This window comes from Pan troglodytes, chromosome 9 (genome assembly GCF_028858775.2).
Source record: "Pan troglodytes isolate AG18354 chromosome 9, NHGRI_mPanTro3-v2.0_pri, whole genome shotgun sequence".
In the NCBI taxonomy this organism is placed as follows: domain Eukaryota; kingdom Metazoa; phylum Chordata; class Mammalia; order Primates; family Hominidae; genus Pan; species Pan troglodytes.
Window position 1 is genome coordinate 96,708,112 of NC_072407.2, and position 13,833 is coordinate 96,721,944.

Sequence of the window (13,833 nt, forward strand, 5' to 3'; positions counted from 1 at the left end):
GAATGAACATGGTTACCCTCAGCCTCCCTCTCTCCCACTCCCCACAAAGATGCATAGCCAAGTGAGGATTCCTTAGAGATCTGAAGAATGAAGAGTGGAATTCCTCTTCAGATTCCTGCAGACCAGAGGCAAGCGATAAATACACTGATCACACTCCCAGAATCTCTTTAGCCACTGGTGCCCCTTCCCCACCCCACAAAGGATGATGGTTATCTTGGACGGTAGTGTTTCTCTTAAGATAAGTGTGTACCATATTCTTCCTGCCATCTTTAAGTCTCTCTCATTTCTGGTTTAATAATCTGGCTCACGGATCTCAATCTCCCTTACACATAGCTTAACTTTAAGAATTCAGTAACGGGAGTCTGTTTTTAAAAACTTTCCTATTAAACCATTGGTAGGGGAAATGATACCTCATCCCATTAAATCATGACAAATTTAATTTTATAGTTAAAGTCCCTGATGGTGGTCGGTATTGATGTCTGTAAAGATGCACTCAGCAAGGACGTGATGGTTGTTGGATGTGTGGCCAGTGTTAACCCCAGAATCACCAGGTACTGCTAAAACTACCTGAACACATGCTTCATTTAGTTAGACTATTAATTGTGGTTTCACTAAAGAATGTAACAGCAAGGAATATTTTGTATTATTCACTCATTTTAAACACCAACATTTATGTTCATAAATTACACTTACATATAAAAATGTGATTGATAATATTGGGGTACTATGTAGCCTCATTAAAAAATCTTTTATATATTCATTAGGGTGAGCTATTGCTCATCTTCCCCAAATGATAGATGTGTACAAATTCTTGTGCATTTATTTATTTTCTGAGTGTCTGCACCATATTGGGAACTGAACTAGGTACTTTACATATATCATGTCGAGCAGTTGATCTTTGAAATCAGATTGCCTGGATTTATACCCTGGTCTGCCACTTACTTACTCTGTGACTGAGGTCTAGTTATTTAACTTTGCTGTGCCTCACTATGGTAATCTGTAAAATAGAAATAATAATGATGCCTATTTCATAAGGCATTTATGGGAATTATCTAAAATAAGGTGCATTGAACATCTCCACCCATAGTAAATACTCAATACATACTTCTTGTTATGATTATTAACATTTGCAGACATTTGATGTGGCTGTTGTTCACACAGCTATTAAAAACAGGCAAAATCAGGGATAATGCCTTAAACATTGGCTAATAGTACTCATTAAATTATGGGTCTTAGAATTGTTTCCACCTTTGTAATTGAACAATGTGTTTTGAGGCTATAGCAGCCCTTTGCAAAATGTTTTCTTCCTGGCTTAAGCTATTTTATTTACTCCATTAAATTAATGGTCAGGTATGTATTTTGGATTGTGGGAAACAGAAAAAGGAACACCATAATAACACCATACTTGCATGCCTACAACTTCATTCCAGGTTGTATGAGATGCTTCTTATATATGCCACATCATTAATCAAGTTGATAAAGGACTTTCATTTTTTTCTTTGTATATCTAAAATTTATTTTGATATAGGGAGTGAGGTAGGGATCCACTTTAGTTTTTTTCCTGAAATGGTCACCATTTATCAGAAAATTTATTATAATTTTTATCAGTTTTGATAATTGATGCATACATTATATATATTTTGAATGTACAGTGTGATGTTTTCATATATGTATACATTGTGAAATAATTACCACAGTCAAGGTAACTAACATATCCATTACCTCACATAGTTACCATTTGTGTGTGTGTGTGGTGAGACTACTTAAGATCTACTCTCTTAGCAAATTTCAACTATACAATAGTACATGATAATTAACTATACTCAACATGCTGTACATTGTGTCCAAAACATATTCATCTTATAACTGAAAGTTTGTACCCTTCGAACAACATCAAATATTCCCATCCTCTGCCCCCGATAACTATCTTCTACTCTCTGTTTCTATGAGTTTGACATTCTTAGATTCCACATATAAGTGATCGTACAGTATTTGTCTTTTTGTGTCTGGCTTATTTTACTTAATATAATGTCCTGTAGGTTCATTCATGTTGTTGCAAATGGCAGGATTTTCTTAAGGCTGAATAATATTCTATCGTGTGCGTGTGTATCTCACAATTTCTTTACCTAATCATCCATCAGTTGTCACAGGTTGATTCTATATCTTGGCTATTGAACATGGGAATGTAGATATCTGACATACTGATTTCTTTTCCTTTGGATATATAGCCAGAGTGGGATTTCTGGATCATATAGTAGCTCTACTTGAAATTTTTTGAGGAACTTCTTTACTGGTTTCCATAATGGCTATGCTAATTTACATTCCCACCAACAATGTATAAAGGTTCCCATTTTTCCACATTCTCCCTAATATTTATCTTCTGACTTTTTGGTCATAGCCATCCTACAGGTGTAAGGTGATATCTCATTGTGGTTTTGATTTGCATTTCCTTGATAATTAGTGATGTTGAGCACCTTTTCATGTATCTGTTGGCCATTTATATGTCATCTTTGGAAAAATGTCTATTTAATTGGATTTTTTTTCTATTGAATTGTATGGGTTCTTCATATATTTTGGATATCATCCCTGTATCAGATATGTGATTGCAAATGTTTTCTCCCATTATGTAAGTTGCTTTTCATTTTGTTAATTATTTCCTTTGCTATGCAGAAACTTTTATTATTTAGTTGTATTTTTGGTGTCATATTCAGAAAATCATTGCCAAGATCAATGTCATGGAGCTTTATGTTTTCTTCTAGAAGTTTTGCAGTGTAAGATCTTTTGTGTAAGTCTTTAATCCATTTAGAGTTAATATTTGTGTATGGTATAAGGGTCCAATTTCGTTTTTTTACATGTGAATATCTAGTTATTTCAACACCATTTATTGAAGAGACTTTCTTTATCCCATTGTGTATTGTTGGTGTTTTTGTCAAAGATTAGTTGACTGTATACGTGTGGATTTATTTCTGGGCTTCTTATCCCGTTCCATTTGCGTATGTGTCTGTTTTTATGGCAGTATCAGGCTGTTTTGATTATTATGGCTTTGTAATATAATTTGAAATCAGGAAGTGTGATGCATCTAGCTATTGATTTGCATATGTTGAACGATCCATTCTTACATCCCAGGTATAAACCCCATTTTCTCATCATTTGTGAAACTTTTAATATACTGTTGAATTTAGTTTTTAGTATTTTGTTGAGGATTTTTACATTTATGTTTATCAGGGCTTTCCTTTTTTTTCACGTAGGCATTTATTGCCATAAACTTCCATCTTAAACTACTTTTGCTGCATCCCATAAGTTTTAGTATGTTGTGTTTCTATATTTCAATTTTGCAGTTTTCCTCCATTATTAATTCTAGTGTCATACTATGATGGTCAGACAATAGTAAGCTTGATTGATATAGTTTGTTCAAATATTGATATAGTTTGTCCCCTCCAAAAAATGTGATCCCCAATGTTGAAGGTAGGGCCTGGTGGGAGGTGTTTTGGTCATGGGGGTAGATTGCCCTCCCCATGGTAATAAGTGAGTTCTTGTTCTGTTAGTTCATGCAACAGCTGGCGGTTTAAAAGAGTCTGGCATGTCTCTTGATCTCTCTCTTTTGCTCCCTCTTTCACCATGTGACACCCTGGCCCCCCTTTGCCTTTCATGATGATTATAAGCTTCCTGAGGCCCTCGCCAGAAGCAGATGCTGGCACTATGCTTTATGTACAGCTTGTAAGACCATGCGTCAAATAAACCTTTTTTTAAAATAAATTGCCCAGTCTAAAGTGTTTCTTTATGGCAATACAAAACTAACAGATTGATATAATTTCAGTCTTCTTAAAGTTGTTAATACTGGCTATGATTTGTCTTGGAGAATGTTCCATGTGTGCTTGAGCAGAATATGTATTCTGTGGTTGTTGGCTGAAACATTTTATATATTAGATTCATTTGGTCTAAAGTATAATTCAAGTCCAATGTTTCCTTATTAATTTTCTGTCAGGATGATCTATCTATTGTTAAAAGTGGAGTATTGAAGCTCCCTACTATTATTGTATTGCTATTTCTCTCTCCAGATATTAATATTTGATTTATATATTTAGATGCTCAACTATTAGGTGCATACATAGGTAAAATTGATGTATTCTCTTAATGAATTGATTCTTTTATCATTATCCAACGACTTTGATTTTTGTGAGGTATTTTTTTTTTTTACAAAAGTCTATTTTGCCTAAGTTTAGCTACCCCTGCTCTCTATTGGTTTCCATTTGCATGGAATATTTTTTCTATCCTTTTACTTTCAATCTATGTGTGTCCTTACAGCTGAAGTGAATCTCTTTGTAGGTGGCATTTAGTTAGGTCTTCTTTTTTATCCCTTTAGCCACACTGTGTCATTTGATTGGAGAATTTAATCCATTTACATTTAAAATATTGATAAGTAATGACTCACTATTGTGATTTTATTCATTGTTTTCTGGCTTTTTTGTAGATTATTTGTTTCTTTATTCCTCTCTCACTGTCTTCCTTTGTGATTTGATGATTTTCTGCAATAGTATGCTTTACTCCTTTCTCTTTTTTGTTTTGAGTATCTACTATGGATTTTTGCTTCATAATTACCATGAGGCTTACATAAAACATCTTATGGTTATAACAGTATATTTTAAGCTGATAACTTTATCACATACAAAAACTCCTCACTTTTACTTTCTCCCCTACATTTTATGTTTTAGATGTCATGATTTGCATCTTCTTATATTGTGTATATATGCATTAATTATATTGTGTAGCTATTTTTATTATATTGTTATTTTCTTATATTATGTAGCTATATTTTAAAATACTGTGATCTTTTATCCCTACAACTAGAGTTATAAGTAGTTTATAAACAACTATTACAGTATTAGAGTATTTTGAATTTGATGATATACTTACCTATATTAGTGAGTTTTATGCTTTTATATGTTTTTATGTTACTTATTACATCCTTTCATTTCAGCTTGAAGAACTCCCTTTGTTATTTCTTATATGGCAGGTCTAATGGTGATGAACTTCCTCAGTTTGTTGTTTGAAAAATTCTTTATCTCTTTTTCATTTCTGAAGGACAGCTTTTCAAGGAAAAGTGTTCTTGATTGATCAGTAGTTTTTTCTTTCAAAACTTGGAATATATCATCTCATTTTCCTGGCCTGTAAGGTTTCTGCTGAGAAATCTGCTGATAGCCTATGAGGGTTCCTTTGTATGTAATAAGCCTCTCTTCTTGCTGCTTTCAACATACTCTGTCTTTGATTTTTGACAGTTTGATTGTAATATGTCTTGGTGAATTCTTCTTTGGGTTGAACCTGCTTCAGAACCTTTGAGCTACATGTGCCTGGATGTTCCTATCTCTTTCCAGATTCAAGAACATTTTAGCCATTATTTCTTGAAATAAGCTTTCCACCTATCTCTGTTCTCCTTTTGAAACTTTCGTAATGCAAATGTTAGCCCTCTTTATGGTATCCCAAAAACTCCATAGGCTTTCTTCCATCCTTTTATTTTTTCTCCTTTGTGTATTTTCAAATGACCTATCTTCAAATTCACAGATTCTTCTACCTGATCAAGTCTGCTATTGATATTTTCTATTGCTTTTATTTAATTAATTGTATTCTTCAGCTCCAGAATTTCTGCTTGGTTCTTTGAGATGGAGTCTCACACTCGCCCAGGGCTGGAGTGCAGTGGCACAATCTTGGCTCACTGCAACCTCCGCCTCCTGGGTTCAAGTGATTCTCCTGCCTCAGCCTCCCAAGTAGCTGAGATTATAGGCACCTGCCACAATGTCCAGCTAATTTTTTGTATTTTTAGTAGAGAGGGGGTTTCACTGTGTTGGTCAGGCTAGTCTCAAACTCCTAACCTCCTGATCCACCTGCCTCAGCCTCCCAAAGTGCTGGGATTATAGGTGTGAACCACCAGGCCCAGCTTGCTTGGTTCTTTTTTAATGATTTCTATCTCTATATTGAAGTTATTGTTTTGTTTCTGTATTTTTTTTTAATGTCATTGAGTGGTCTGTCTGCATTCCCTTGTAGCTTGCTGAGCTTCCTTAAACAATTATTTTGAATCCTTTCTCAGGCAATTCACAAATCTCCATTTCTTTGAGGTCAGTTACTGGAATATTATTGTGTTCCTTTGGTTGTGTCATAGTTCCTGATTTTTCTTTTCTTTTCTTTTTTTTTTTTTTTTCCTTTTTGAGACGGAGTTTCGCTCTTGTCATGCAGGCTGGAGTATGGTGGTGCGATCTCAGCTCACTGAAACCTCTGCCTCCCAGGTTCAAGTGATTCTCCTGCCTCAGCCTCCCTAGTAGCTGGCATTACAGGTGCCTGCCACCATGCCCAGCTAATTTTGTGTATTTTTAGTAGAGTCAGGGTTTCGCCATGTTGGGCAGGCTGGTCTTGAACTCCTGACTTCAGGTGATCCTCCCTCCTCGGCCTCTAAAAGTGCTGGGGTTACAGGCATGAACCACTGCACCCGGTCAGTTCCTGATTTTTCATGTTTCTTGAAGTGTTGCATTGCTGTCTTTGCATTTGAAGAATCAGTCATTTCTTCCAGTCTTTATTGGCTATCTTTGGGAGAGAAAAACCTTTAACAGTCAGCCCAGCTAGGGATTCTGAGGCTCTCTTACACGTTTTCTATTCATGCGCCCACTCCACACTTCTGGTTCTCACTTGGTGGGGGGATCCTTAAAATTGCATGCACTTTCTCAATCCCACAAAGCCAGGCCAGCTGTCAAGAGGCTCTCATCTGTTTTCCCTAGGGTGGTGCCCTGAAATGCTCATTTGTGTACCTTCTCCAAATCCTGAAGAGTCAAGCTATCTGTTTGTGTGAAATGCTTGCACTCAACATCTGAACAAATGTGGCTGGGGAGCCAGCCTGGTCAGGGGTGGTGGTGAGATACATGTAGCATTTGGGGTGCCTGTGAGTCAGTTGAGGTGCTCCATAGGCAAGGTATCCTAAGAAACCCACAGGAGGGCCTCTTGATGAAGCTCATAGAGCAGTCAGTAGGGTTTGCAGCCACTCTTTTCTGCCCCCAGACTCTCCTAACCTCCCAGCTGTGCTGATAATCTTGTTGTTCTGGTTGAGGCAAGAAAAAAGTGGGCATCCTAGGCAGTATCCTGAATGGGTGAGGGAGCTGGGTGCTCACTCACTACACTCTAATTTTCACCCTGTAAGAGAAATCATGGGCTGATGTGATCTGTCATGGCACTGAGCTGTGCCCTCCCTAGGGGAGGAGCAATGCAGGTAAAGTGAATCTCTTTGTGTTACCCTCTTTAATGCATCCATTCTCTGATGTTTTACTCCAGTGATGTGCTGGAACGTCACCATTGGAGTTAGTCTCATCCATGGGTAATTGTCAAAATTGATGCTTCTGGAAGGGAAATGATGGTAGAAAGCTCCTATTCTTCCACCTTGCTAATATCACTCAGGACTTCTAGTTTGTTGGCAGCATTCCTAATTGTGTTCTGTTTTTTTTTTTTGTTTTGTTGTTGTTTTTTACAAAAAAACAAAATGTTTAGAGATGGGGTCTTGCTTTGTTGCCCAGGCTGGAGTGCAGTGGCTATTCACAGGCACAGTGATAGCACAATACAGCCTTGAACTCATGGGCTCAAGCAGTCCTCCTACCTCAGCCTCCCAAGTAGCTGTGACTATAGGCACGTGCCACCACACGTAGCTGTATTACTGTTGTTGCATATATTTAGAGAGGTATAATAATGCTGGAACATATCTAACATGAAGTCATGATCTTCATTTCCAAGTGCTTTAAGTTAATTAATGGTGGTAGTAAGGGAACTTGTTTCTGAAATCTACACAATAATGTTAAGATTTCTAATCCAAAAGGATCACCTATAGAAATGAAAGTTTATGCTTCAGAAATCTTTGAATATTTTGACAGTAGAAGCTCTATTGCTAAATTAATACATTAATTTATAACAATAATAGTGGCCTCTATTACTCTTTACTATATGCAAAGTACTGTGCTAAATATTTTACAAATATTATGTGATTTAATTTTTACCACAACCCTATGAGGTAGTAACTAATCTACTTACCTTGTAAATCTCCTTGGTACAGATGAGGAAACTGAGACTTAGGTTCACATAGCAAAGGTACACAGCTGGTGAGTATATTGACTAGGATTTGAAGCTCGATATGGCTGATGCCAACACTATGTTTAGCTTCTCTTCTCAATAAATTCTTTTTGGGTAAAGGGGCTCTTTGATATAATTGTGAACACATAACACATACAAAATTGTGAACATTGATTTTTACTCATAATGTCTGTTTCTTAATTTAATAATAATGAATATTTATGGTAGAAAAATTGAAGTTGAATTTTACTTTTTTTTTTTTTTTTTAACTTTAGGTGGTTTTCCCGCTGTATCCTTCAGAGAACAATGACTGATGTTGCAGATTGCTTGAAAGTTTTCATGACTGGTACTAAAAATATAGCAATGTGGGTGGGCTCCAAGGACTGTTCCTTCAGACCTCAAATCCACATGCTTATAAAAGACCACATAGGTCAAAGCAAACTCTCTACACCTGTCTTTGTCAACTGTCACCCAGTTGAAGATCTCTGAAGCTGCATGCCGATTTAGGCCAACAATCAGACTATGTAGCATTTACATTTACATTTGTCTGTGTGTGATAACATGAAGCCAGAAGGAAGGAAAATTTGTGGCTGCTGGTTTCCCTGACAAGCAGTTTGAAGGTCAAAAGAAACCAACCCTGGAGGAACTCGAGTTATGACAGAGCAATGTTAAGTGTAGACCTAGGAGGGAAGCCTACAGGGCTAGGATAGGGGTGCTAACAGATAAAGTGGCAAAGCAAGAGAAAAAGGGAAAGACAGCAGATGAGGAAAGGTGCTCTATCCATAGCAGGATGCAATGCAAAGACAAATCTAGGGTTTCTGTTTCTTCCCCAGTCCTGGCCTAGGTCTGGCTTTGCTATTTCCTAGCAGTGTGACTTGTACAAACCCTTCCCTCTCCTGATCTGCATTTTCCCATCTGTAAATTTGGGGGTATTGTAAATATTTTTTCTTAAAAAATGAATTTGCTTAGACATGTTGGTAATGGACTTATATATATGATTACCTTCTATCAAACTAAAATGAATTTCCTAAACAATAAACTCTTAAAATAACTATGCGATATATACATGAAAATAATTATTGCATTCTATTATATTCCCCTCACATTGAAACCTGGTAAATTTTTTTAGCAGGTAATTTTTTTTTTAGCAGTTATTAAAGGTTTTCATTGGGTAGCAGTTACTCTATGGTCCCTGTTCTTTAGGAAATTCATAGTTACAGTGAGTAGAAATGTTTTCAGAGTTCATTTCCTCAGTGAGAATTGGAATCAATTGGGTGAGTCAGTGTGAAGATATGTTTTCAGAGGAACAGCAAAGCCATTTCCTTAGATTTTCATATTTATTCTCATTAGGAAAGAAAATGACATAAAATTAGTTTATATCTAATTAGAGGATTTAAAGACTTGAAGACACTAATATTAATTTGATTTTAGGCATTTGTCTATTGCATTAATTAAATTTTAATTTATTGCTTAAATATTAAAATTTTATTTAAAGAGATAGGCCAAGTTTAAGAATATATCATGCCATAGAAACCATTGTGATTCCTTGAATAGCAGAGACAGAGGAATGCTCCCTAAAGTTATCCATTGTTATATTATTGCAAATATAACCCAAATTATGTATTGCCCTATTTTACAGTGGTCTGAAATAGCAAACCCATTTAAACTCTGCAATATATGGGAATGTTATTTTTTGTTGGCATTAGAAAAGTAATTCTTTTCTTACTGACACCAAATTCTGCAGGAGCACTCAACAAATGGTACAAGTACAATCATGATTTGCCAGCACGGATAATTGTGTACCGTGCTGGTGTAGGGGATGGTCAGCTGAAAACACTTATTGAATATGAAGTCCCACAGCTGCTGAGCAGTGTGGCAGAATCCAGCTCAAATACCAGGTATTCAATTATTGTTCTTTCCTCCATACTCCCAATTATAGCATATTCAGCTGTAGCTATTACACACAAGGTATTCAAGCATAAGTTTTGTTTTTTATGCAATTAAGTTTTGCTGTGTTTCTGTATCATGCCAGTAGAGCTCTATCATTTCCATTTCCTTCAGATTGGAGGGTAGTTGGGATGGTCTAACATAAATAGCTTGGGTGGTATAAGCTTTGGGGGCCCTGGGAGGGGAAACCTAGACAAAGAAAGGTACCCTCAGAGCAGCTGACACAGATTCAGCATGAAGCCTGCAGGGCTGCTGGCAGTGAAAATACTTCATACATATTAATATCACATGGAAGAAAACAAACCGTGATTTCAAATTCAAGGCCCTAATACACACAGAACCAAAGCCTCTGAGTTGCAGGCACTGATGTGCACTTAAGGTCTATGGAAGGTTCTCAAAGGGTTTGAGTGCCATGAAAGCTAAGCTGCAGATGGAAATCAGACCATCCTGAACACCAGGCTTCTTGCTCCACTGTTACATTTCTAGATTCTGTGTTTCAGTACAAAATTTTCTGCAGTGATTATGTGAAATGGCAAGTTCAAGAAAATGTTGGAAATGGAAAATAGGAGAGGACAATTAATCTTAAGTCAGCTTCTTAAAATATTTGGAAAGCATCTTATTCTAAGCAGGACACATAGCCCTATCTGTAGGGTTACATCATCATCATCACCATCAACCAAAGGGTCACAGCCACAAGTCACAAGGGAGCTGAGTCTTGACCTCAGTCGGTTATTGTTAGAGTGGAGGGGAAGCCTGAAAGTTTGGTGGCAGTATCATCTGCAGCTTTATCCCAACTGTTAGGGCCAAAATACCTCGCTCTCCACTGATCTCAGGTGCATGTGTTTATTAAGAATCACAGGTATGCAACGGAGGGATGCAGGAGTAAATTTAGCAGCTGACAGTGCTAAGGAGTTACTTTTCTTGCACTATAACATCAACTTTTGATAGTTTCAATATTGAAAACATTCGTGATAAATTTTAAAAATAATTATAATGCTTAAAATGAAACTCCACAGTGATCCTTACATCCCAGAAGATGTAAGGATGCCTTTTGTAATGACAAATATTAGGATTTCACCTTGGCTTTACCAAATACATTAACACTTCACCATTCGGCATTTGGCCAGAACATATATTTGGTCCATCCATCCATCCACCCAGGCATGAGTTTTGTGTAATACAGAAGGGATGACAAGAGGAATAGGAAGAACTTGTGGTTCTTCCTTTCCTACTTGGAAATAAAATTGAGAGGAAGAGCGAAGGGGAAAATAGGTTGAGTCACTAATCACACACACACACATCTTGTCTCCATGGATAATTCTGGAAAGTCTTTCGCAAAAGTGCCAGTTGAAGTCCAGCATTCCTTCCTGCCCCCTTTGAGTGGTATAAACTAGGCAAATGACTTGGGATAGCATCCTTTTGCAACAAATACGGACAATCCCTAATTTAAAAAATTGTATGTATCTCTAGGGAAGGAGGGATTGTAGGTAATTTTTATTTTCTGTTTTGCAGTGTTTTTCAAATGGAATTTTTATTTATTTCATTTTTTAAATTACACAAAAATAGAAAGCTGTATAGATTGGACTGAGTTCTTTGCATATTTTGCCTCTAATTTTTAGCTCAAGACTGTCGGTGATTGTGGTCAGGAAGAAGTGCATGCCACGATTCTTTACCGAAATGAACCGCACTGTACAGAACCCCCCACTTGGCACTGTTGTGGATTCAGAAGCAACACGTAACGAATGGCAAGTGCCGCTGGGAAATCAATTTTTAACAAAACATTCATTGCGTCCAGTTTATGTTTGACCTTATTCTGTTTGCCTTCTTTCCTACATTCATTCCATTTTCCCCCTCAGGTATGACTTTTATCTGATCAGCCAGGTGGCCTGCCGGGGAACTGTTAGTCCTACCTACTATAATGTCATCTATGATGACAACGGCTTGAAGCCCGACCATATGCAGAGACTTACATTCAAATTGTGCCACCTGTACTACAACTGGCCGGTGAGTGAAAGCTGTTTACTTAATGTAAATATGATACTCAAGAGTCCCACCTAGGAATTGTCATACACTTCATCTTTGTATCCCTAGATATAGCACAATACCTGATATTTCCTAAAGAAGGAATGAATGAATGAATGAATCAATGAATGAATCACTTCTTGAGTCCACAGTGGGAGGAAAGCAGTCTATCATAGAAACAAAATAATAATAACTATTATAATACATTAATAGTTACAGTTTCTAGACGACTTTGTTATATACATTATCTTATGCAAACCTGGGAGGAAATCAGGGTATTGTTATTTACATGTTACAGATGAAGAAATTGAAGCCAACTCAGATTTGCCTGGTGGGGAAGTGTTAACAGGCCTGGGTCTGCCCTTTGTTCCTGGGCATTAGGCCAAGAGCTGTTCCCAAAGGCCAAGCCCAAGGTTAGCACGAAGCTCCTCCAAGGAGTTCCAAACTTGAGATCACAGGAACAAAGACTAGTCTGAAGTGTGATGGCTCCCTACTCCCAGCACCATGAAGCCAGAGTGACTTTTCACTCCATCCTCCCCAGTGAGCTTAAGTTCCCAGTAAGTTAGGTTACCTTTTGTTGGTTGAGGTTACCTGTTGTTTACCCAGAAACCCATTCTATTATCTGTGTAACCAGTAGACAAAGTAAAATCAGAAAAAATCTCTTTGAAGAACAAGGTAATCTCTTAATTATTATCAATACTTTTTTCTCCTCAGGGCATAGTCAGTGTCCCAGCACCATGTCAGTATGCTCACAAGCTGACCTTTCTGGTGGCACAAAGCATTCATAAAGAACCCAGTCTGGAATTAGCCAACCATCTCTTCTACCTGTGATGGCATGAACCACTGGCATCACTAGATGAACAATCCAAGAAGAAATTGGTGTTGTGCAAATCTGCCATAAGCTCAAGGCTGTGACTGGGGAAAAAGATTGAGCTTAGTTTTCATGTCTAGGAAAAAAAGCAAAACAACTTAATCTGAAACAGTTTTAAAAAATGTGTGTTATTTTGTTTTAAAGAGTTGTATGCTTGGGGTAAATTTTCATTGTCGTATGTGGAATTTAAATATACCATCATCTATAAAGAATTCCACAGAGTTAAATATCTTAAGTTAAACACTTAAAATAAGTGTTTGCATGATATTTTGATGATAGATAAACAGAGTCTAATTCCCACCCCAAATTTTGCTGAGGTTTTCTTAATGTTGTAGAGCATTTTGTAGAGTGGTTTAAATAGTTGAAAATAAAGTTCAGAACATAATGTTTTTATTGTTATTTGAATTTTATGTTGATATTACATGTGAACCTCATAATTTAAGTATTTTCAGCAAAACCTCTTACCCACTAGAGCACATCACCATTAATCTTTGAGTTCTATTTCGGAAACTGAGCTGATCACTTGCTCTCTTGATGGGACTTTATTTCACTTAATAGCAGCTTCTCCCAGTGATGACCTTGCTTCCTATTTACTGATAAAAAGGAAGCTATCAGAAGAGAACTTTTGCAAGCCTCTCGTTATCTCTACCTTCACCTAACGGCATCTGTACCCATAGACTCTGCCTGCCCTTCCCTTTATTATGAGTGCAGCATGTCTGTTCCTATAAGGCGCTCCACCTCTGTACTAAATCTCATTCCCTCTGACCTATGAAGGATGCTGCTCTAGCAGTTCTCCCTTCGCCTTTCTGCATCATCAGTTTTCTCTCTCACTACTGGATCAATCTCATTGGCATTATAAATATGCTGTTATTTCTCTCATCTTAAAAAGCCATTTC

General features: G+C 37.0%; 1 protein-coding gene across 3 annotated transcripts in view; it reads left to right on the forward strand.

The window, feature by feature from the left end:
* Positions 1-13,322, forward strand: part of PIWIL4 (piwi like RNA-mediated gene silencing 4) — a 75,778-nt gene extending 62,456 nt beyond the window's left edge. For all 3 annotated transcript variants that reach the window (XM_063784437.1, XM_054662639.1, XM_508702.7), the window contains exons 15-20: positions 448-551; positions 8,373-8,443; positions 9,842-9,995; positions 11,664-11,789; positions 11,901-12,048; positions 12,781-13,322. In XM_063784437.1, the coding sequence (XP_063640507.1) occupies positions 448-551; positions 8,373-8,443; positions 9,842-9,995; positions 11,664-11,789; positions 11,901-12,048; positions 12,781-12,897 (720 nt within the window). In that variant the 3' untranslated portion in view covers positions 12,898-13,322. The remainder of the gene's footprint in view (positions 1-447; positions 552-8,372; positions 8,444-9,841; positions 9,996-11,663; positions 11,790-11,900; positions 12,049-12,780) is intronic.
* The last annotated feature ends 511 nt before the right edge of the window (positions 13,323-13,833 follow it).